This window comes from Echinops telfairi, unplaced genomic scaffold (genome assembly GCF_000313985.2).
Source record: "Echinops telfairi isolate 266 unplaced genomic scaffold, ASM31398v2 ScPeMD7_7410;HRSCAF=8448, whole genome shotgun sequence".
In the NCBI taxonomy this organism is placed as follows: domain Eukaryota; kingdom Metazoa; phylum Chordata; class Mammalia; order Afrosoricida; family Tenrecidae; genus Echinops; species Echinops telfairi.
This window is the reverse complement of record NW_022111310.1, coordinates 17447331-17471627: the sequence shown is the minus strand read 5'-3', so window position 1 is coordinate 17471627 and position 24297 is coordinate 17447331. Positions and strand designations below refer to the sequence as shown.

At 52.2% G+C, this 24297-nt stretch overlaps 1 protein-coding gene across 1 annotated transcript in view; it reads right to left on the bottom strand.

Moving 5' to 3' along the window:
- Positions 1 to 24297, bottom strand: part of ZNF618 (zinc finger protein 618) — a 61144-nt gene that overhangs the window by 32602 nt on the left and 4245 nt on the right. The window contains exons 2-6 of the mRNA XM_045296648.1: positions 12425 to 12502; positions 11849 to 11887; positions 8074 to 8163; positions 7101 to 7136; positions 6940 to 7017 (exon numbers count right to left, since the gene is read on the bottom strand). Of these exons, the coding sequence (XP_045152583.1) occupies positions 6940 to 7017; positions 7101 to 7136; positions 8074 to 8163; positions 11849 to 11887; positions 12425 to 12502 (321 nt within the window). The remainder of the gene's footprint in view (positions 1 to 6939; positions 7018 to 7100; positions 7137 to 8073; positions 8164 to 11848; positions 11888 to 12424; positions 12503 to 24297) is intronic.

Here is a 24297-nt window from a genome sequence, read left to right as displayed (position 1 = left end):
TGAATTAGCCAGCCCCGATCTATATCCTCTTTGTAGGCTGGCCTACTCAATCGAGAATACTTTGTGAACAGCTGGCCCAATCAATAATTATCGATCTCTACTGGCAGTTATTGGCGGCATGGTTCCCAATGGACTTCGGGATTTGCTCGTCTAGTCTCCTCTAACCAAGGTACTCAACATTATTTGTAATTTTTTCCTCCCTTTATATATATATACATATACATACATATAAAACTTGCTGTGATCCACATCCTGGTAGAAATCTTTACACATTTGCCTTGCTATTTCCCAAGATAGATTCCAGCAGTGGGAAAAGGAAATGCCTTTGTTTTAAGCCTTCTGATCGCCATCAAACCAACTACCTTTAAACGGGCTGGGCCGATTTTCATCCCAGGAAGAAGGGCATAGAAACAGCTATGTCTGCACACTGCACCCAGCAGCAAGGAAGGTGGTACCTCCCTGAACAGGGGTGGGGACATTACAATGCCATCGTCACTTTTTAAAACTTCAGGTAAAAGTGGGATATCTCTACTAGTGAACAGACCGCAGTTTTTCTTTCGTGACTTTTGCACTTGTTTTTATGGTCGATGTTTCAGTAGGTAAATTTGTCTTTTAAAAAATTTCTAAGAGATCACTGTAGAATCAATCTATCACCTTCTTGTTACACGTGCTGCAGTGTTTTCTTTTCCATTGGTTTCTCACCATCTATGGCTCCCTGACTCCAACGTAGACATCCTCATGGTCCGTGGTAATTCAGTGGCCCGTGAACACGGGATGTATTATTTGTCCTTTGCGTGTTTCACAGTTGTTACATCAACTGTGCCAACTATACCATTCAGATTCAATAGTTTTATCTAGTCAAAGAGTAAGGTGTAATGTCATAATCCTCCCACTCGTACACTGCTATCTAGATGTACTTTTTGCACTGAGCTAGCACAGCAGGGTTGGAAGGGCAATGCTCACGAGATCAGGCTCTTTATTGGGAACTACACCATTAAGATTGGATTATTCTCTAAGGGGTAGTTCTCAAGGTGTGGTCCCTGGACCAGCAGCCTCAGCATCCCCTGGAAAACAGAAATTCAAATTCTTAGGATGCACCTGTGGAAACAGAAATTCTAGAGGTGAGGCCCAGCCATCAATGTGAAGATAAGCCACAGAGAAGAATCTGGAGTGTTCGAATGCGTATATGAGCCACTGCTCTAGGAACTACACGGTTTTATTAGTTTGTTTAGCACTGAAACGATCACATCCTTGATCATTGCTTTCTCTTTCAGACTTATCCTGTTTGTTGGCAGGTGCCTAACTATATTTCCCTCAGCTTGCTTACACTTTCAACTCCTAAGTGGGCTCTACGGGAGAAAGATGAGGCTTTCTACCCCACTAAGGAGTTAGTCTCGGAAACCCACAGGGGCAGTTCAGTTCTACCCTGTCTTGTAGGACTGTTGTGAGTCAGAAGCGACTCAATGGTAGTGAATTTATTTTGCTGTTTGGTGCCCAGAGCTGGCCTAAAGCATGCATAGTCCCTGGTTTCTTAAAAGTTCTTCGGTCTAGAGGAGACAGAAGAATATAGTCCTCACACAAATTTAAACTAGCAACTTCACGCTGAAGGAGACATCCGAGGGTAAGTCAGAAAGTACTGCTCAACATCATACAAACCTTTTAAAACAAAAATATTCAAATGTGAAGCTACCGTTTCTCAACATACCAGTACTCCACCTGGGTTGATGGCTATCTGAAGACAGATTCTCCATGCAACCTTTCCCAGTTTTCTCTGCATTTTGGTTTACACCACATCAAATGGTACGTCCTCCAGGGAACCAAATCAAGTTCCTTTCAACATTCTCCCAGTTTTGGGAGAAGGAAATCTGAAGGGGCAAAATTTGAGCTCTAGCGTGAATGAGGTTACCGTGTATATATATAAGCCGACCCGAGTATCAGCTGAGGCGCCTAATTTTACCACAAAAACTGCATTAAAACCGTGCTAAAAACTCAGCTTATACACGAGTATACACGGTAAGCTTCTCAGTGAAATTCTCACAGGATAGCCTTCGCGACGCGCATTGAATGAGCAGGTATGTTGTCATGATGTGGGGAAAATCCTTAGCTTACCTCTCCAGGCCTTTTGCTCACCAATGCAGTTTTCCATTTTCTTAAAACTTCTTTCTAATCAACTTCCAAGATTGCCTATGTCCTTTGACAAAAATCTATCAAGACTACTGTCCTCCCCTTAACCCAACCCAACCCACTGACATCAGGACAATTGAGACTCAGCAATCCTGCAGGACAGGCTAGAAATGCCTTTGTCCATTTCTGAGACAGTAACTATTTCAGGAAGTAGAGCCTCGTCTTTTTCCCGAGGAGCGGTTGGTGGTTCTGAACTGATCTCCAGGTTGACAGGCCAACTCTTCACCACGACACCACCAGACACCCCCCCACCCCTGTTCCCTCCCTTAGGCGCCCCCAAACCAGTCACCATGAGTTGACCTCTTTGTCTTCACCTGAACTGATGAGCAGGTGCCCCTGGACTCATTGTTTTGATTGGAGTTTTTCCTGGGGAACTCCTATGGAAACTAAGAGAACCCTGATAGCATAGTGGTTACACATTGGGGTGCGAACTGCAAGGTCAGCGGTTTCAAAACCACCAGCTGCTCCTCGAAAGAAAGACAAGGCTTTCTACTCCCCAAAGAGTTATTCCCAAAAGAGTTGGAAACCGAAAGGGTCAGTTCTACCCTGCCCTGCAGGGTCACTATGAACTGGAATAGACTCGATGGCCGTGATTGAACAAGACGAAAGGCAAGTGAGAGAGCTTGCAGCCAACCACTGATCGCTGAGGTACGCTTATACACATTTTGTCTGGTGCAAGCCCACGGGAACAATGCCTTTTGACTTACCCTCGTAGACTGCTATGATGGCCTCAATGAGGCATGCCATCTAACAAGGGGGGGAAAACATTCCCTGAGTAAGGGTGCTTATGCTCGGAGTAAAAGATAACGATTTAGCTAAGCATGTCTCCAGTAAACTTTTAATTATTAGACTCTTTGATATTAATCTGAGAATCCCCGTCTTCTAAAAAAGGACTAGACCACCTACTTTCACCACCTACTAAAAAAAGGAGATTACACCACCTACTTGCTATAATTAATTTGGCTTTTCCAGCTTTATGTCTGTTTTCCTCATGCTCCTTCCTTTCTGGTTGTTCTCCTATTTTTCAGTTAATAAATTGCTTTCTTTGCTTTAGCATTATCCTCCAGTGTTACATGATTTTTCATTATTTTCTAATATCACTCGTTGTTTAATATCATTTACAATAGATGTTCTTCTTAATTGGTATAGGCAACAGAGAGAGTCTATTTTAGTCTATCCCCATGGAGAAAGGGAGTTGAACATAGCTGTTCCCAAACCTTAGCCTGTATGACCACCACCAAGAAAGCTGGTGACACCAGAGACTGCTGCCCCAGCACCAGCTTCGAAGCCCAGGTCTGGGCAAGGCCCAGGAATCCGCATTCCCAACACGATTCCAGGGCAGGTCGATGTGGCCCAGGGACCACACCATAAGTAGAACTTGTTAAATCCACGGTGTCCTTTCCTCATTTAATCCATTAGCCGAATCCTCGTCTTCTTATATTTAGAATCACAGTGGCAACATTTTATTCCAGTTTACTTTATTTTAGCATCCACAAGTTCTCTTACACCATGATTTCCTGATAATTGAGCCCTAAATTTGCTTTATCATTTAGTTCATTAGTATATAGCCTTCAAATATTTTTTTTTGAAAATGGATGAATATAGGGAGAAGTCATATGTTTTTGAGCCTTTTTTTCTCACCTCTAGAATATAAATCATTCCTAGAGGAAAATATTCATCGATTCCACCTTTCCCCTTCAAAACATTCTGCTGTCTTCTGGCATACGGAATGATGTCTCAGGTGAGTTCATCTTGAATTCATTTGCAAATAACTTGGTTTTTATACCAGGATGCCCGTATATTTTTTGCTGTTGTTTTATCCTTACCTTTGTAATTAGAAAAAGTACTAAGATCTACCTGAGTATGGTTTTGTGTTTTTTGTTACACTGATACTACCGGATCTGCTTATGTGAGGGGCCTTCAAAGAGTTCACAAAAATGCAAATTATTAAAAACCATGCATGGATTTCAAAAAAACTTTGCACCAAAATAAACTTGCGTTCCCTTGTTCTGCCCACCTGAGCACAGGGACGAGTCTGAAGCACCAAGAAGAATCAGGCATCAGCTTGAAAAGAGCCCCTTCCAGAGCAATCTGAACTCTTCCAAAACGGGGGAGTGTCGGTGGGAGAGTGGTGAAAATATTCTTTATGGACAGTTTATGGGGACAATGCCCCAAAGACACCAGCAGCTTACAACTGGATGAGGTGGTGCTGGAGATAAAGACTGTAGCTGCAGACTGTCCATGTCAACAAAGGAGGAGGAATTAAACCCGCTGCCCACCGGCTGAAGAGGACCGATGGTTAACAGCGGAAACAACTGGCCCAGCTTACACAACTCTGATCGGAAAAACCAGGGTTCAGCAACCTTTCTGCTCAGGAGGTGCCAAAACTATTAAGTCAGGAACAGCTGTAGACAGGATCAGAGCTTGATGGGAAGTTTCAAAGGAGGGTCCACGATCCTGATGCATTTCTTGGGGCTAGAACATGGCTTTCGCAGAATGATCCTGAAGACAAAGCATGACCAGCAGTGTCCACCCAGAGGTGGAAGTGGTCTGGCCAAAGCAAACGCAGAACAGTAAAGAGCTAAGGACACAGCAACAGTGGTTTCTTTATTTTGGAGATGCTCAGAGCATTTTGCTTGCTGACTTTCTGGAGGTCCAGAGAACAATCATATCTGCTTATTATGAGACAGTTCTAAGGAAAGTTCCCAAAGCTTTAGTAGAAAAATGCCAGGCACGCTCCACCAGTGAGCCCTTCTCCACCGTGACAATGCTCCGGCTCATCCCTCCCAGGATATGGGCCACATTGCAGGGGCTACTACAGGACATCGTTCAGGATCCATCTCACAGCCTGGAGAGGACTCCTTCTGATTTCTTTGTGCTGCCTAGTCACTTAAAAAAATCCTTAATGGGGACCTGGCTTTTTTCCCCCTTCAGTTAATAATATGGAAAAGACTGCATTGACATGGCTAAATTCCCAGAACTCTTAATTATTTAGGGATGGTCCAAGTGGCAGGTATCGTCCCTTTATAAAAGTGTCTTGACCTTGATGGAGGTTAGTTATGTTGAGAAGTAAAGTTTCCATTTTTAATTTTCGTCTTCTTATTCTGTTTTCCATGAACTTTTTGAAGACTCCTCATGTAGGTCTTCCTTAAGCTGAGCAAAGTTTTCTTCTATTGTGTCTGAAGTACAGCTTCTGTTCCGCTGGTGTGATGACACCAATGACTTCCCTCCCCCTTCACCCAGACCTTTCTTAAGGTAACCAGTCCCTTTACAATGCTCCCCGCTTACTCAGCAACTGTCCCAGTAGCCTGTAGGATTCTGGGCCTTGGCCTGCCACAAGCCCCGAAAGCAGCATTCTTCTCTGTTGGTCCCTGTTAGCAGAGAACCACCTGGGTTCCCTAAAGTCAAGCTGGGAGCATACTGGGGGGTTGCACCCAGTCCAGTTTGGACGCTCTAAGTCCAAACGACACTCCTGTAGTTTGTGGTAATACCCCTGAAGTCCCAGCATTTGCGCTGTCAGGTATGGAGGACCTGTATCTTCTCGTGTAGCATCTTCCTGGACAATTAATTGCTGTTAGGTGCTGTCAATTCTGACTCATAGTGACCTAAAGAGACAGAGCAGAACTCCTAGGTAGACCACCAGGTCTTGTCTCTCAAAAGAGCCACTCAGGGTTCGAGTCTCCAATCTTCTGGTTAGCAGCGCAGCACTGAACCGGTGTGCCACCAGGCTCCTTGAGCAATTCCCAGGCACCGTGAGCTGACGCTGCCCGCATACGCATCGGGGACCATGTGAACTCCTCTACAAATATCATCTCATCTAGTCACTCCCACAACAGTTCTGAGAAGTGAGTGTATTGTCACCGTCACCCTCATTTCAGAGTTGAGGAAACGGGAGATGACCGAGATTAGAAAAGGTGCGGAAGTGCCACCTAGCTCTTCAGTGCAAAGCTGGGGTCATACCTGCGTGGGCCCTCCAGCTCTGGCTCCTGACTATCTCTTGCCACCATCTCACACTTACTAGCAGGTCCTGAGCTACACACTTCATATGCACACATCCTGTGCTTTAACTGTCTGCTACAAGTCCTCCCGTGCAAATTACCCCGTGGCCAGTCCAAGGTGTCGTATCCACGGCTGTGTCCCCACAACACCAAACACAAGTTTGCTGGCCACCAGGAAGCCATGGGACCAGGGCTCAATGGGACAGGGCAGAATCTCTGTCTGTGGCTCCTCTGGATGTCCCCCATCACTGACAAAACCCTTCGGATGACAATGGCCAGTGTGATTTTCTGAGCACCTCCCATGTACCAGGCACTGCGCTAATAAGCGATTTACAGCCATGATCTCATTTGATTCCCCAACAAACCTGCGGGGGAGAGTCCTCCTCACTCCACAGGTGAGGAGCCTGAGGCTCAGAGGGACCACTGCACAAGAGGGCAATGAGCAAGGAAGTCATTGAGGCAGAGAGCAGCCCAGCCTGCCTGTCTGCCTGCCTTCATTGGCCTGCCTCTGCCCCTGGGCTACTCTGCACTAGACTCCCCATGGGCAGGTGGGCAAAGTGAGGGAGCAAAGGAGGCCAACATCTCACCAACACCTGCTACTGCTGCAGGGCAAGTGATACCTGCTACTGCTGCAGGGCAAGTGATACCTGCTGCTTCTTCCAGTGGGGAGGCTCAGTCCCACCCCCCCTCAGGTAGCCCACCACCCCTGCCCCTTGTTGCCCTCAGGGCCCCCTCCCCCGGAGATAGCCCCGCATACTTGGCCCTATTTTCTGGAATGGCTCCGGGGGTTCCTCCTTGACTTCGTCAGTGGCCACAACACCTTGGTCGAAGGGGTCTGCAGGAGAACACACAGCCCTTAGTGCCCTGGCCTAAGGAGCTCCACTGGGACAAGGGAGGGAGCACTCGCCGTGGACTTACCTGCCCGATTCTCAGGGGCCCCTTCCACACTGAACACTGTGCCAGGGCAGGAGGCAGCAGCCAAGGAAAGAAAGAAGCAAACAGGAGACCTGTCAGTCCTGCCCACAGGCCCCTCTGCCTGGGGAGCTGACCAGGAAGGCCATCTGACCAACTCCATGAGGAAGCCCCCCAAACTGGGGGCCACTGGTGAGTATGTCCCAAATAGGATGAAGCCCGGGCTTCAGCCCCCCTGCCAATCCTGGCCTGGTCCTTTTTCTGGGTGACCAGCACCTTCTCACTTGGGCCAGAGCAGAAGGGAAGAGGCAGAGATTTGCAAGACAGAAGAGGCCACTGCAGGGTTCCAATGACCAGTGGCACCAGGTGGTGGGGTGTGGTTGTCACCACGTGGGAAGAGCTAGGGGTATGGGGTTAGAGAAGCAACCTCCAAGATCCCTCTCAGGTGCAAGAAAGACCCTGTTCCTTGGAATCTTACAACTAAAAAAATGTCCTCCCTACAGTTACTGCCATCGTTTTAAACGCTAGAATCGAAGATACTACTCCAAGGCCACCATACATTATAAGAAAGTGGTTGAATTTCACCGGAGCACAGGAATACGCGGTATGGAGTTGTTCAATAATTCCATCTGGAATCGCTAGAATTTGACTGGTGCTGACCTACAAACATGGCCACTTCCCTCGGGGAAGAGCAGAGCACACAGAGCCGGATGGGAACAAGTGCTCCACTCGCCCTAAAGCACTACTCGCAGGGTCTACTTTCAATCCTGCGTCTGTATTCTTAGAATCTTGAGACCCCCACCCTAAGATTCCAAAAGTCTACGGTCCCAGACTCAACACCTGTGTTCAGCAAAGCCGATGGCCCACTCAGGCTCACGTGGGTGGCTCCCCCTGTGGTTCCAGGGCGCGGGGAGGGAGGGATGGGCTGGCTAGCGGCCCGAGGCAGGGCTGTGGCCTGGAAGCCGCGAGCCTGACTCACCATCTACTGCGTGCAGGTCTCGGTGCTCCTGGAAACAGCTGTAGTATTTGTACTTCTTCCCGCAGATGTCACATGTGTACCTGAAATTGTCTGTAAGGGATGGAGACACACACACGTCACTTGGGCTCCCATCACTGCAGGCGAGACTGAGAAGGGTCCAAGCTGGATGGCCCTGTGGAGAACTGGTTCCCAGGCCACTGTGCCCCTTGGCACTGCCCAACTCTCCGGGAGCACACCGCTTCGTTCTCCGCCCGATGGGGGACACGCCTGGGAGACTGAACGGTCCAGCCTCCACTCCAGGCAGACCAGACACCACGCCCTGTGAGGTGCAGGCTGAGGACGGAGTACAGGAAGACCTGGCCACACAGGAACACTAGACAGCCAAAAACGGACCCTCAAACGGATCCCCAAAAGAGCTGAGCTTAAGGCCTTGTCCATTACTGGCCTGTCTTCCATCCACTGAAGTTAAATCAGAAGAAAACCCTTCATGACAGCTACCATTTTCTGAGTGCTTCCCAGGCACCTCCCACTCCTTGTCCTGGTTAGCTCTTGTAACACAGGGAGGAGTCGGCATCGCCTTTTACAGAGAAAACAGAGGCTTGGAATCCCACAGCTAGTGCGGACTGTGGAAGGCAGTTCTAGAAGCAGCTTCAATGATCCTGGGGAGCATGGCTTCAGAGCCTGGGTCCTACCGGGGCTGCCCTTGACATTCTTCTCCCACCTTGTCTTTACCCAGCCTCTCGGACCAGCCAGGCCTGGCACCTCCAAAGACTCAAACCTTCACTTTCTGCTGCTGAGAACTGCACACCAAGTCCCTCGGAGTGGATGGGGCCCACTCCTAGGCCCCAGGCAGGCTGGAAACCATGTGTGCATGAGACCAGATCCCAGTGAAGGAGGGCAAAGGGATCGTTATGTTCTGTCAGTGGAATCACCTTTTCAGAACACCAAAAAAACCCTTGGACTCAAGAAATGCCAGGGTGGGTCCATTCGGGCAGGGAAGCTCTGGAGTCAGGGGGGCGCTCACCCCCCACTGCACCCTTTCACGTGGGACCGGCCATGCTCTGTGCCTCAGCTGTCTCCCTGCATAATGGGTCCACCAACAGCACTCACACCTCCCAGCGCTGTTCTCAGGGCCCAAGGAGCAGCAAAAGGGGCAAAAATCCTATGACTTCACGTACAGGAACGACTCAGAACAGGAAGATGCACAGAGACCAAGGCTGACGGGTGGCTCCCAGAGTTGAAGGCGGGGCACTGAGTTCATTTTAGGTGATGGAAAATGTTGGCACATAGACAATGGTGAAGACCCAGCACAGCACGGTGGGTGGAATCGATGCCCTGGGAGTGTACACTTACAAACGGTTAAAACAGAAGACCTCATTTAAAAAGTAAAAGATAAGCAGATCACAGTGCCCAACAACACTGGCTAATGGAACTCCTATGCTGGTTTGCAAAGGAATCGGTGCAAGGGTAGTGACAGAACTGGACAGGGGCTACTGGTCTGAGTTCTGGTTTTGGTTTCTTTGGTCAAGCGATGACCAAGGGAGCCTAACTTTACACCTCTCCAAGTATGACTGGATCAATTCACTAGTACGTAGGAGAAAGACCCCTGACTAACAGATTCAAGATACGATTCCTAGGCTCGCCTCCTACGACAAAGAAGCTGATCAGTATCTTCCCTGGGACTCGGTGTGCTCATCTGCAAAATGGGTAGCTGGATGCAGTCTTCTCCACTGGCCCCATGGCCGGCTCCTGGGAGGGAGGCCAGTGCTGGCTTGGGTGAGAGTGTGGGCGTGGCTGGAGGATAAATCACAAAGCTGTGGGGATACAATGCCACAGGGAGGAAGGGACAAGTGACGGGGGGACTAAAAGTACCACAGGCTGCAGAGCCCTGACCCAGCTCATCTCCTGCACAACGGAAGCCAGAGATGCTGCTGAGAGGTCAGGGACCTGGACTAGCCGGCCGAGGAAGGGAAGACAAATAGGGAAGGTCTTTAAATGTGTCTGCGCACAGGCAGACCAGGGATGGGTGCCTGGGAAGAAGGGTGCTATTGAGGGAAAAAGGAGCCCTGGGCCAGGCTGGGACAGATGGGGCTCCGGGAGGGCTTTCCCCTTCCTTCCTGCTGAGCGGCCTGCAGCCGGCAGCTGACCTCTCTGAGCCTCATCTTCTCCCCCGCTTTATAAAGCCGTCACCTCAGACCTGGTATAAAAGTCACACAGGGAGTGGGGGGACAGGGGCTTTAGGAAAACAGCATTAAGACTCGGCCCAGTGAAGCCCCTTCAGTAGCTCCAGGCACCACCTCAAACTTTTTAAACTATTGATGTTTTTTTTTTGCTTTTCTTTGGGGGGGTGGGGTGGGGGAATAATGTACAATGTTTATATTTTTTAAAGCATGTTCTGGACGTTTAACAAATAGATAAGACAGGGGCAGGTAAGCCACATCCTGTGAGCCCAATCCTGCCAACTGTCTGCTCGGTGACTAGTATGCTCAGGTGTTGTCTCTGGCCGCCAGAGCTGTCTGGGCCACGAAATCTAAAACACACACTCTCTGGTCCTTCACGGGAGGAATGTGGTGACCAGTGTGTACAGACAGTGTACACGCTGCCATCAAATGGACTCCCACTCAGTGCAGCCCTGTAGCGTGCCAGAGAACTGCCTCTGCGCGTTTCTGAGGACGGTCACTCGTCACAGGAGTAGAAAGCTTCCCCTCTTCTAAGGAGCAGCTGGTGGCATAATGGTTAAGTGTTGGGCTGTTATCTGCAAGACCAGCAGTTCAAAACCGCCAGCTGCTTGTAGGGAGAAAGATGGGCCTCTCTCCTCCCATAAAGAGTCAGGTCCTGGAAACCCCCCAGGGGCAGCTCTACCCTGTCCTATAGGGTCTCTATGAATTGGCATATAGCCGATGGCTGTGAGTTCTAACCACACAGCACCTTGAATGTTCCCAAAGAGAACAACACACCTACACAACCAGCCCCTGGGCCCCTTCCCGAGGATCACCCATTGTCTGAGTGAGAACAGCAGTGCTCGCTTCTGCTGCTTTTTTCTTCGAAACCCAAACCAGGCCAATGGCCGTCACGTGCATTTTGGCTCACAGCCACCCACGCCCTTAGCATGGACTTGTGCGCCTTGGAGTTTCTGGCTGTCTTTCTTTCTCTTTTTAAAACTCTGCTTTGTCTTCCTTACTGAGAACGGACACAGCAAAACACACGGCCATTCAAGCAGCAGCTTCGACGGACACGACTCAGGGACAAGGCCTGTTCTTTCCTGAGGAAGTGGATCGCCGGGCTTTTCTTCCACGGGCGTCTCTGAATGATCTCAAACCTCCAGCCTGGAGGTGGGCAGCCCGGTAGGCTAACCCTGTGCACCAGCGAGGGCTCTGGGCGTTCCTGCTGCACACGCAGAATCTCTTGGTGGCTGGGCTCTCCTTTAGGGTCTGGCTTCTTTCACTCAGTGTTTTTGAGACTCCGCCATGCTCTATACAGCAGTCGATTAACCGCTCGCTCTCATCACTGGGCAGCAGCCCTTCCTGTGACGAGGTCATGACACCCACTGGGGGGGCTCTGGGGGGGGTCTCTCGGTTTGGGGCGAGTGGAACAGTGCTGTTACGACAGCTCTTGGCTGTGTCTCTCGGTGGCATGAGGACACATCTCTGATGGGCAGGAGTGGAACTCTGGGTCCCAAAGCCCCGTTTGGTTGCTGACGGGAGGTGCCAAGGGTTGGGCAGGGTCCCCCAGAATGGTTCTGCCCCCCACCCACTGCCGGAGGGGAAATACTCACTGCCTTGGGAGGCTCCCTCCCCGGAGGTGGCTTCGGTGTCTGGAAGAGAGAGAGGAGGGTGAGGGACCGGCCCTGTGCTGAGCTGCTGGGCGGGCAGCAGCAGGGAGGGCCATTCCGCCCAGAAGGCTCTCCCGCAGGCTCTGCAGAGGGGGCCGGGCACAAAGCCTCGGGCACTGCTGGCCGGTGAGCCAGACCCTTTGCTCCTCTCCTGCGCCTGTGCCTGTTCCTTCCCCGCAGAACAGGGGGCGGCAGGCCCAGCCCCTCCCAGGGATTATGAGGAGGACACAGACATGTCCCTCAGGAGGACTAGGGGCGCCAGTGTGACTTTCCCAAGCAGGCACACTGGGAGCGTGCCAAAGCAAGGCCTGGCAGCTCATCTGCAAGCAGGCAGGCAGCTTCCGCCTTGAGCTCCCTCCAGCTGAAGGCAGGCCCTGCCCAGCAGCCCAGGAGGGAGGGAGGTGGTGCAGGGCAGATGCTCTGTGGAGCTCTGGGGCCACCTTTGTGGGCCCTAATGTGGAAGCGGGCAGAGCATGGGGAGGCGGAAGCCCTGACTCAGCCCCGCGGTGCCCCTCTCACCTCGGTGTGCCCGGACATGGGTCTGGAAGCAGTTGTAATACTTGTACTTCTTGCCGCAGATTCCACACTCATAGGACCCTGGAGAACAGGACGGGGAAGCACTGGTCAGCTAGCACCCAGTGTCTGCAGCCCAGGGCCCCAGGACCCACAGCTGACTCCTCAGAGCACCACCCATGGCATGGCATGGCCCAGGGACCATTCCTATTGGGTTCCATCTCCAGCACCAAGGAGGCAGTGTGGCATAATGGTGACACCGCTGAACTGGAAGTGAGGCAATCCGGGGCTGATTCCCTAGTGAGTGAGCGTTTAACTCTGCAAGGCATCTCAGGCAGGTCACAGCCCTCAGTCTCAGGTTACAAGTCAGCAGGACAGACGGCCAGCTAAGCCTCCTGCTGGTTAAATCCAGAGAAGACAGGAGAGTGCAGGCACCATGTGTCGCATCCACATGGAGAGATCCGTACTCAAAGATGAGAGGTGCCCATCTAGCCTCTTTCCCTTGCCAGAAGGTTCCGGGTCCAGGCTTCATGCTCCTGGGTCCCAGCAACTTACCCGCTGAATGGCTTTAGTAATTTTCTTAGACACACGAAGCCTCAGTGTGTCTCACACACTGCTCATCTGTAAAATGGGCCCTAACAAGAGACTCTTAGCACGGGGGAGGCATTCCCTAGGCTGGGTCCAACACTATTACAGATAGGCCCCTATAGGAGAGGACCCCCTTCTAGAGACTGCTACCGACCATGGTGAAAGCGCCCAGCTTCTGCGAGCCCCCTTTTCCCTAGGGAGCGGCAGGCTGAAAGGGTTAAGTTCTGTTTCCTAGGGGCATTTCAGAGAGTAGAGGACATGACAAAGGCAGGAAGGCAGAGCCTACTACAGCCCACCACCACCTACAAGAGCCACCTGGGCCCAGGCCCCACCTTCCTGTTCAGGGCAGAAAGGCGCCGGAGAGCTGGCTCCAGAACAGAGCCGTGGCCCCACCCCAGACCTTGCTGTGGGCTAGGGCGCCTGGGAACGTGCTATTTCCAAAAGGCTCCCAGAAGGGTCTGACTGCCGCAGCCAGGTCTGGGAACCCCAGGTTTGGAGAGGGAGACAGCGAAGGGCATCTCAGCTGGTGCCCTGATCTCACTGCACCTTCGTTTCCTCCCTGGACAAACGCAGATGAGACCAAGCAGGTGGACTGACATGAAGACGGCATTCTTTATGGACAGTGCTTCTAGCCCAGCGTCAGGCACACGGGTTGTGGTGATCATGAATTCCTGTCCCTACTGGTCTGCCCTGGATGCAAAACTCACTGTCATCCAATCGATTCTGACACATGATGACCTTACAGGACAGATCAGAACTGCCCCTGTGGGTTTCTGAGACTGTAACTCTTCATAGGAGTAGCAAGTTTCCAAGAGCAGCTAGTGGTTTCAAATGACTGATCTTATGGCAAACAGGCCGACCCACAATGCGCTCTGCCACCAAACCTTGGCAGGACCTGCTTACTACCCTACATGCAGCTGAGGGAAGAGCACCGTCTGGGAGAGTCTAAAATGCTAGCTCAGCTCTGCTAGTCCCTAGCTGTTTGATTTCAGGAGTGTCCCTCTGTCGGTCTGAGCCTGTTTCTTCAGCTGTTACACAGGAATATGAATCCCTCAGGATTAATGAGGCTCAGCACCTCCGGGAGGTATTCCAGGGAAGGCTGATATCCCACCACAACCATGGAATTCAGTAACTTGCTATCTAGCCATTTGTCCATGTGTGGCCTTCGTCATCCAGGGAAAACCATAAACACGTGGCTGGATATGTCTCTATCCCCCGTGGGGATCCCCTAACTTCACCGGGCCGTGCTGCTGTATTCATCTGTCACCGCATCATCATGACCCACTCTTCCTGCTGCCTGCACCCACTGTGTAACCGTTCCTGCCAACCCCTCAGCCAGCCGAGAATGCACTGAGCATCTTCTGCAGGCCAGGCCACCAACCTCAGCAAGGAGCAAGACGTGCCGTTGCCTGTATCCCGAGAGAAGTCGACCTGCCACGCAGACATGATGCAGGCGACAGTGCTAGGACAGGGGAGGCAGGAGGGATGGGAAAAGGCCCTCTCTGAAGTCCCAGAGGTGAGAGGCTGCACAGAACGGAGACGCAGGGGTGGCCCAGTCAGAATCCCAGAAAGGATGGAGGCCTGGGAATAGCTGTGGGCTGATGGGTATCGCCTACAGGCTGTGATGGGTGCCCTGCGGCTCAACCACCCAGTCCCCACTAATGAAGGCAAGCTGTGATCACCCCCCACTGGCATTAAGGATTCTCCCCCTGCTCATGTTGAGACTGAGGGCCTCACTCACAGCCCCCTGGCCCCCGCCCCAAGTATGGTATTGTCACAGGGCACGAGGGCTCTACCCCTGTAGCAGAGAATAATGTGGAACAGGTCAGGCTCCTTATCTGCAGGAGGGAGGTGGAAGGCAGGGCATGAGGCCAGGACACAGTTGTCAGCCAGGCTGGATGGCCTCAGCGTGCAGCCTTGCGTGCACACAGGGTTCAGATCCCACCTCACCACATCCCTGCCGGGAAAGCCACAGACCCACGAGCACGTCAGGTCTCTTCTCTGCAGGGCAGAGCACTATGGTGCCCTCCCTGGGAGTAGGGAGTGGGGCTGGGAGTGGAGTGGAGTGGCGAGGAGTGAAGACACCACTTGGCTCAATGAGCACAGGGGGCACCTGGGAAACAGCAGCTGCGTTTGCGGTCAGCACTTGCCAAAATGTGCTCTCTGGAACCCAACTTCCCTAGTGCACCCTGGGAAAAAGAGAATCATGGTCAACTGAGTGTCAGGACATCTCGTGGCATGGCCCTGTCCCAGGGAGGCACAGTGGGTGTGAGCTCCACAGGCATCGGGCTATTACCTGCAAGGTCTGCGGACCCACCAGCTGCTCTGTGGGAGAAAGGTGGAATAGTCTGCACTCACACAGATTTTCCCAAAGAGGCAGTTCTACTCTATCCTACAGGGCGGCAACGAACGAACGAGAGCCAGCCGGGTGGCAGTGGGTGCTGTGGTGGTGTCAGGCATTTCCCATAAGCACCTGGCACCCTCCCTCCCTGAGAGCCAAGCTGACCAGGTAAGGACAGGTGGGCTTAGTTCCTAAGGCCATGGAAGGAGCAGCGGGAAGGTGTGCAGGGCGGCGCCAGCTCTTGAGGACAAGGCATGCATGGTCTGCCCCAGCTGCCTCTGGCTGAGGAGCCCTGGTGGCACAGCCGTGGAGCGCTCCGCTACCAACAGAAAGACGGGCAGTCTGAACCCGCCCAGCAACTCCGCAGGAGGAAGGCCGGGGGATTTGCTCTGATCAAGAGAACACCCTAGATCAGCCAGCGCTTCTCAACCTGGGGGTCGCAACCCCTTTGGGGGGTTGAACGACCCTTTCTCAAGGGTTGCCCGATTCAGAACAGTAGCAAAATGACAGTAATGAAGTAGCAACCAAGAGTTTTATGGGTGGGGAGTCACCACAACATGAGAAACTGTATGAGAGGGGTGCGGCATGAGGAAGGTTGAGAACCACTGCCTTAGATGAATATATTACCTCACCCACTCTCCCGAAGGGGACAAACAGCAGAAACATGGGTGATGGGAAACAGCGGATGGTGTAAAATATGAAAATAATAATAATTTATAAATTATCAAGGGTTCACGAGGGTGAGAGGATACCTCCAGAAGGAAAAAAAGAAGAGCTGATACCAAGGGCTCAAGTAGAAAGAAAATGTTTTGGAAAGGATGATGGCAACCTATGTACAAGTGTGCTTCCTACAACTAACTGATGTGTAGATTGTTATTAAGAGCTGTAACAGCCCCTAGTAAAATGATTAAACAAAATAAACCATTTTTTGAAAAAGACATGCTAGAGAGCCCCATGAGGCACTTCTCTGTCCCCCGAGTCCCGGAGAGGAAACCAAGCCGGCAATCCCACAGCAGCAGCTGCAGGTAAGCCTGACACCTCGCAGACACAAACCGCAACGTGCACTCAACAGAATGCAACAGGGCCGGGAGGGGAGAGACTAGACCCGCAGATGAGGCAGAGCGAGGGGTCCCTGCACTGGACCATGCCGACTCGGCCTGGGGGGCCAGGCTGAAGACACATGGGTTTCCAAAGACTCTCTCAGGCCGTAGGGGTAGGGTTGCCAGGGACACAGTCCCCTGTAGACAGTGTGAGGGCGCAGCAGACAGCAGGGTTCAGAGCACCCATTCTCCAGTGGTGGTCAGAGCCTGAAGCTATTCTCGCTCTCCTGAAGACCAGGTGCTAAGAGCAAAGTGGGGGGGGGGAGACTGCCCCCCAGCCAAGCCCTCCCCTGCCCTCCTCCCTCCCCTCCCCCCCACCCCCCAGTGACACCTGGGGCATGCCTGACAAAGACTTGAAGTACTGGTGGTGTACCGAGGAAGCAAGTGCGTCTAACATGGGGCGAACAACTCCTTATGTGAACCGGGTGAGTTCCAGTTCCTTGCTTTCAACTGAATTGGAGAAAGATCTAATGGAGTTGTCAGCGGAGAGACCATTAAATGTAATGTCTGATGATAGACCCTTCTGTGATTCTTGGCATCCGACTTGGAAAGAGCTCAAGAAATTGAGTGACACCGCTAACTCCCAGCATCCCTGCTCCTTATTATGTGATTAAGGGTTTCACACGCTACACCTTGGGAAAAGTGCAAAGCTGGCCGCGCCCCACTCCGGTCAACCCCAGATGTGTCTGAGGACAACTGCGTGTCATGTGGCGTTTAACGGCTCCTTTTCCAGAAGTGCCTGGATCGTCAGGCCTCTCTCTCCAGGCATCCCTGGGAGAACTCAAGCCATTCAACTGCAGTGAAGCTTCAACCATGTGCCCTGTGGAGGATTCCCCATCTGAGCAATGACAGGCATCCAACTCTAGGACTGCCCCTTACAGAAGGGTTTCCCAAGCAGACTGCCCCATCTTCCTCTTGCTGGGCAGCTAGTGGGTTCAAATCATCCACCTTTCAAGGTGGGCAGTCAAACCTTAACCACTGGGCCACCAAGGCTCCCTTTTCTCAGACACCAAAGCCACACCCACAACCACCATCAGGCAATTCCGACACTTGTTCGCTGCCACTCAGAGCAGCCTTACGTACAACAGACTGGAGCAGGGCCCCCGGCCCGTGCCACCCTCGAAATGGCTCTTCTGCTCCAACCCACTGTGCCCATCCATCTTGCCGAGGGTCCTCCTCCTTGGCACTGCCCCTCTACTTCATCAAGCACGCTGTCCTTCTCCGGGACTAGCCGCTGCTGACATGTCCAAAGTAGGTGAGATGAACGCTCGCCAGGCCTGCCCCTAAGCAAGGCATCCTTGCTGTGTTTTTGCCAAGGCAGAGCTGTGTGTTCTTTTGACAGTCCGTGGCACCTTCCAGATTCTTGCCAGCACCGTAACTGCAGCCGTCTAGAGCAGCAGTTCTCAACTTGGGGGTCGAACGACCCTTTCACAGGGGCCGCCTGATTCATAACAATAGCAAAATGATAGTGATGAAGTAGCAAAAATAATTTTGTGGTTGGGGGTTCACCCCAACATGAAGAACTGTATGAAAGGGTTGCGGCATTAGGAAGGTTGAGAACCACTGCTCTATAGGGTTACTGAGACTATACACCTTACGAGAGCAGCCTCATCTCTCTCAGAGCAGCTGGTAGGTTTGAACTGCCAACCTTATGGTCAGTAGCCTGGCACCCAAGCCACTATGCCACCAGGGCTCCTTATTTTAGCAATAAGATATTAATTCATAGATGCATGAACCAACTGTGGGGTAGGGGATGAGAGGTAACGTCTCATCCGTTGGTAAAGAGGAACATTTCCAAATTGTCTTTTTTTTCCTTTCACATTTAAAACCTGCCTTCATTTGTTCTAGCAGGGAGTCCTTCTGTGCGTGGGGGGCGGGGGGCAGTACAGTGTTTACGTGTTGGGCCGTGACCCACATGGTCAACAGTTCAAAACCACCAGCTGCTCAGCAGCAGAAAGATGAGGCTTTCTACCTGGTGGAGAGTTAGTCTTGGAAACCCGCAGGGGGAGTTCTACTCAGTCTTATAGGGTCACTATGAATTGTCAACTCGATGGCAGTAATTTCCATTTGTTCTGATGAGTTGTGTACGAATATCAACTCAATCGGAGGGGCTTGAAATGTAGAGCTTTACAAATCCCAGTAAATGGCTTAAACTTCCAGTTCATGTCCACCTTGTTACAGTAGTAGACCAGTGTGAATGAGTGATCAATCAATAAAGGACTGACTTTCAAGCATACAACATACACTGCTTTAGGGTACCATCCTGTGAGGGGAAGTGAACCAGAATTCAGTAAGAAGCAGGGAAAATGTAATCTCTCCGTTAAAGATGAGCTAAAAAAAACAAACCAACTCCCAACTGCCCGTCTGTGGTTCTATCTGGCAATGGGCTATCTTTGTTATGTTAGTGAGGCTGGATGAGTGTCGGGTCTATCTCCAATCAATCTCTTCTGATATAAAAGAGGTTAAGCAAATGAGTGGAGTTGAGAAGGGGTAAGAGAGACTCCAAGACACACTCCTACAAATACGTAGATGCCCGAAGCTGAAGAGACAAGGGCCTTCCCCTGGAGGTGTCAGCAGAGAGCGCCACCCCCCACAGCAGGTGCTTGGAATTCAGAAACAAACTGAGAAAACAAGACTCGGTTGTTAAAAGCCCCAAAATAAATATGACGAGCTTTTCCACGTGGTTTTTAACTGGATGAGGTGGACATCTACTTGCAATGGGGTCTGGATCCCATTGGCTGCATTTAAAAGAATGCTTCACAGTCTATGCACGTGCCGCCCTGAAACCCTCGAACGCACACACTGCTGTGCACGCTGCGATGATGTAAACTGTGCATGGAGATCTCGCTGCGATGATGTAAACTGTGCATGGAGACCTCGAAGTGTCAACTCAAAGATGAATCAGCGGCCCTTCAAACTCTCAGGAGGCATTGGGCACCGAGTTGGAAGCCGCTGGCCTCTTGGGCTCCTGTGTTTCCAGAAGACATCCCAAGGCTTCAGCTGGCACCACTTGCCTCTACTGTGCATCCTTTGCCCTCCTTTGAAAACACTTCCATGGCCATCACTTCACTCTGGGCCCCCAAGCAACTTATTGGAAAGACTGCAGATTCTATGTTTCAAGGGTTTGACATGGGTCTCCCAGTGAGGCAGATCCCAAGCCTCTGACTGCGTCTATGGTCCACATCCCACCTCTGACCACCAGAGGAAGAGCCTTCAGCAGAGCTGGGGCTTGCCCAGCAGGGAAGCCAGCTCGCCTCTCCAAGCGGCTGCAGCAACGAGCTTCGTGTTGCTTCTGGCAGGCCCAGGCGAAGAGCCCTGCCAACAACCTATTGAAACAGGAAATGAACTACCAGCTGGCACCCTGAAGCAGGAGCTGGCACCCTCGCCGCCCTGCTCTGTCACAGGCCGAGGCCCACGTGCCTGTGTCTGAATGGTTCTGTCATGCTCCTCTGTTGCTCCCTCCTTAGCCCTGGCTGAGCCTCTGCCTCCTTGGATCCTCGCTGGAGCCCCTCCTTCCCTCCCCCTGGCAGCCCTGCGCATGGGAAGAAATCTGCACGCCCCTCCTGGCAGGGTTCCCTGCCTGGGAGCCTCGGCAGAAGCCAGTCTCCCATCTGATCCCGGGCGCTGCCTCCCTACCCTGCACAGCGGTCTCCCCCATCACCTATCTCCAGGATGGAGAATAAAGGCTGTTTCCAAACAGTGACCACGATTACAAAGCCCCTTCTTTGACTTGCTTGAAATGACCTCCTGGTGACGTCCACGCACTGGTGGGCCCACTTGAAATGTGTCTGCCCCATCTTTCCCCTCAAAATGCTGCACATTGTGAAGATTTTGATTCAACCCTACTTCTGTCCCCAGTCTCATCCTCCCCAGGAGAGGCCCCAAGGCATCCACAGGGCTCCTTCCCCACACCGAGAGAAGAGTTCTCAGAACTACACCTTGTTGGTCCTCAGGCCTCTGGCTCCTGCACCACCAAGAGGAACCCCGGAACCACTTGCTTGGGGCTCCCGTCTCTGGATTCAGGAGACAGAGCATTCTGTCCATTAAGATGAGGTCCAGACAGCTCTCTGTCTTATGGACCGGGGAACGCTTTGTGGGGTGGGTGCCCTAAGCATGGTGAACTCGCCTTACTTTCCCCATCTAGGACAGGGATGGCAAGCTGGTTTCGCCTTCAGCGTCCCTCATTCTAGATGGCAGGCAGGGACCTCCTGGTGCTCTGTGGTGGGCAGGATTCTGAAGCTCCTCTGTTGGAAAAGCACGCAGTGATCAATTAGTGATGCCTGCCACGAGCACATGGTCTGACCACCAGCTGAAAAGGTTAGTGGTTTGAACACACCTAAGTGGACAAGGGACCCTGGTGGTGTGTTGGGTTGCAATCCAGAGGGTCAGCAGTTTGAAACCACCAGCCTCTTCAGGAGAGAAAGATAAAACTTTCAACTCTGGTAAAGTTACAGTCTTGGAAACCTCCAGGGGCAGTTCTACCCTGCCCTATAGGGTTCACCGTGAGTCGGCATCAACTCGATGGCAGTGAGTTTGGTTTGCTTTGGTTTCTGGAAGGTGACAGACCTCTCTGCTTCGAAAAGGTCATTAGCTTTGAAAACCTTATGGACTAGTCCTCTCCACACACAAGGCGGGATCAACGCGACAACGACCAAAGCAGTGATGTGGGGCTGGGAGCAGCCATGGCAGAGCCCTGGGTTAGCTGCTCCCCCAAGCCCCTGTGAGGTCCCGCCACCCGCTCACCCCCGGGGTCACAGTGCCAAGTTCAGTATGAGAGTCTGGTGGGCATGTACAGCTGTGGCTCAGATCCTCTCACTTCTGCCAACACGTTGTCAGGTTGAGCGTGGCCTCTGTCTGCTCTTCCTGCGCAAACAGGTAGCTCAGGGTCTCCAGCGGCAGTGAGGATTGAGGAGTGAGCGAGACCCTTCTCAGTATAAGGAGTCGCTGGGCTGCAAGCTTGGCAGCCAGCCTCCCGAGGCCTGATGCCTCTCCCAACTCTCCCTGCCTAGAAGCTGCCAAATGCCACTGTGTGCCCATGACCCGGGCCCCTCCACGGAAGTGCTTCCGATAATGTTTGTGTCACTGGGAACACGGTTTGTCTGATGGCTATTAAGGGGCCTGGCAGGGCTGGGCTTGGGGATGAAGGACTGGAGCGCAGGGAAAAGGCACGCGGGGACCCCCTGATGGCACGGTGCTGGTTGGATGCATGGGAATGCTATGCTAGGCAGCAGCAGAACCCGTCTCTGAACCCCGAGCACCGAGTGAGCGAAGCATTTAGGAGAGGCTCTAGGCTCAGCAGAAACCCTCACTCCTTTGCCAAGTGCCTCAGGATCCCGTTACCTCCCCAGTGCCATCCAGCAGGGCACAGGACGAGCTTTGGCATGAGCCCGCTGAAAGGACTGGCTCTAACCAGCATGCCTCCCCACCCCACCAGAGCCTAGGGGGCACACCCCCTCTTTGGCTTACCTTGGGAAGTGGATGGGCAGCAGGTACTGGGAGGTGAAGCAGGCCCTCTACTCGGTGGTTTCCACATACCCTGAGGCACTTCAGCAGACAGACCAGGCAATCCCTGTAGAGTAGCTCCCCCTGCACACAGGGGGCCGCCAAGGAGAGCACCCACTCGCTCTGCGGCCCTGGGCAACTTCACCTTTCTCTAGGTCTGTTTTCTCCAGGGCGGACATCAGCAATCAGCCACACCACCCTTTAGACTCTTCAACATATCCTAACCGCGGGCCACAACTACTTAGGCTGGGCCCACAAGGGAAATAAATCTACTTGGCCTTCTTAAAGTCAAGACCAGAAGAACTGCCTTCAAGGTGATTCTGACACTTTGTGATGCTGTAAGACAGAGCTGAACTGCCCCCAAAGGTTCCCAGGGAGGTCATCTTTATGAAAGATGGCAGAAAGATCACATCTCCTTCCTGTGGAACGAATGGTGGGTTAGAACCACTGATCTTCTGCGAGCAGCCAAGCACTTAACCACTATTCCACCAGAGCGCCATTTTTTTAAAAAAATCATTTTATTGGGGGCTTGTACTACTCTTATCACAATCTATCCATCCATCATCCATCCATCCATCCATCCATCCATCCATCCATCCATCCATCCATCCATCGTGTCAAGCACGTTTGTTTATTTGTTGCCATCATCATTTTCAAAACATTTTCTTTCTACTTGAGCCCTTGCTATCAGCTCATTTCCCCCCTTCCCTCTCAAGCTCCAATCTTGAGATGGATGTTAGGGTCGCTGTTAGTTGGAGCCCAGTCGGTAGCACCTGTCTACAGCACGATGCAATACCATTCTCACAATTGTTGCTATGTTACAGCCACTGTCTTGCTGACTCCCTACCACGCATGGTGGCCTTTTCCAGGGTCCCTCCTGATAACATGCTCAGAGTACATGAGATAAAATCACCCCAGCCTCACTTGTAAGGAGCATTCTGATTGATGTCTCCCAAGACCGGGTTGTTCCTTCTTCTGACAGGCCATGGTATGTTCAGTGCTGTTCGTCAGCACCCTCATTCAAATGCAAACATTTCTTCCCAGGCTTCCTATGTGTTGCCCTGCTGGATTTGATGAGTTCACTGCCAAGGTTCAATGCCAACCTTTTCAAAAATGCCCTTTCTTTCCAGTGAAGCCAGTTAGTTCCCTCTAAACCTGACCCTCAGCAGAAACCTCACCCCAAGGCAGATCCTTCCAGGAGGCGAGGCTGCCTGGATGGACGTGAGACCGGTAGCCACGGCAAACAGGGAGGGAGCACTCTGGTCCTTTGGACCAACTCCCGAATGGCAGTTCCACTGGTTGACTGCCACTGTACCTTCGACTTCTCTTTCCTTTCGCACAAGGCATGCTCTGGCAGGCTCCTCAGTAGTTCACCAGTCACTCAAGACCCTTGTATCCTAGGGGGGCGTCAGGGGCAGGTTCCCTGTCCAGTTCCTCAGCTGTGAAACCTGCAGGCCAATGGGAGGCCAGGCCTCTGACACTGTGCCCAGAGCTTGTTTCTTCCTAATCCAACACTGGCTTATTTCCCATAGTTTAGAGTAGAGAAGCTATTACCACTCCGCCCCCTGGAAGCAGTCCTTTCTACTATTGCTCTTGCTGCTAACAGTCAGTCATCCGTGTGATGTTGAGAACGTGGTGTACACTACTTTATGGAACCCTCACATGGTCCCATAAATTGCAATGTTTAAAACGGATGGGGAGAGAGCTCAAATCGTTTGCCCAAACTATCACTAGTAGAAACTCGTAGAGCCGGGAGTCACTCCCAGCCGACTCCCCACCCAGCACTGCTGCTCCATGGGCCTGCTCAGTTCCTGCACTAGTGAGGCAGTCAGGACTGTCTCACCAAAGAGGCTGTCAGGCACAGTGAGTGAGGTCAGGGGCCTGCTCTGAGCAGTGTCTGTGGCAGCATTGGTAGCTGGCAAGAGGCTGTGCAGGCAGCTGGCCCAGGGAAGCCTCCAGCATTTCCCCAGCCCAGCTGCTCAAAGCTTGTCCCATTTATGCCAGATGGCTGGCGCCAGCCCAGACTCAGCTTCCACCTCCATTCATGGGCACAGATCTCTTGGTCAAGGGCATGCCAAGCCTTGAACACACACATCAGAGTGCACTTGGCATGTCTTCCTTCCATTAATGACCACATACACTGGCGGCTAACCCTCGAAGAGCAGGTCCTGACCGAGGGCGGTGAGGCACAGGCTCCTGAAGACCCACTCTCTTGTTCAGCACTGGGGTGGCCATGCATTTTATTTTTCATAGGCTTCTGGCCTGTCCCGTCACGTGGGAGGGTGGCATTTCCTGGACTCCCTGAGGTTGGCTGGGACCGAAGGACTAGTTGTGGAGGTGCCTGAGAG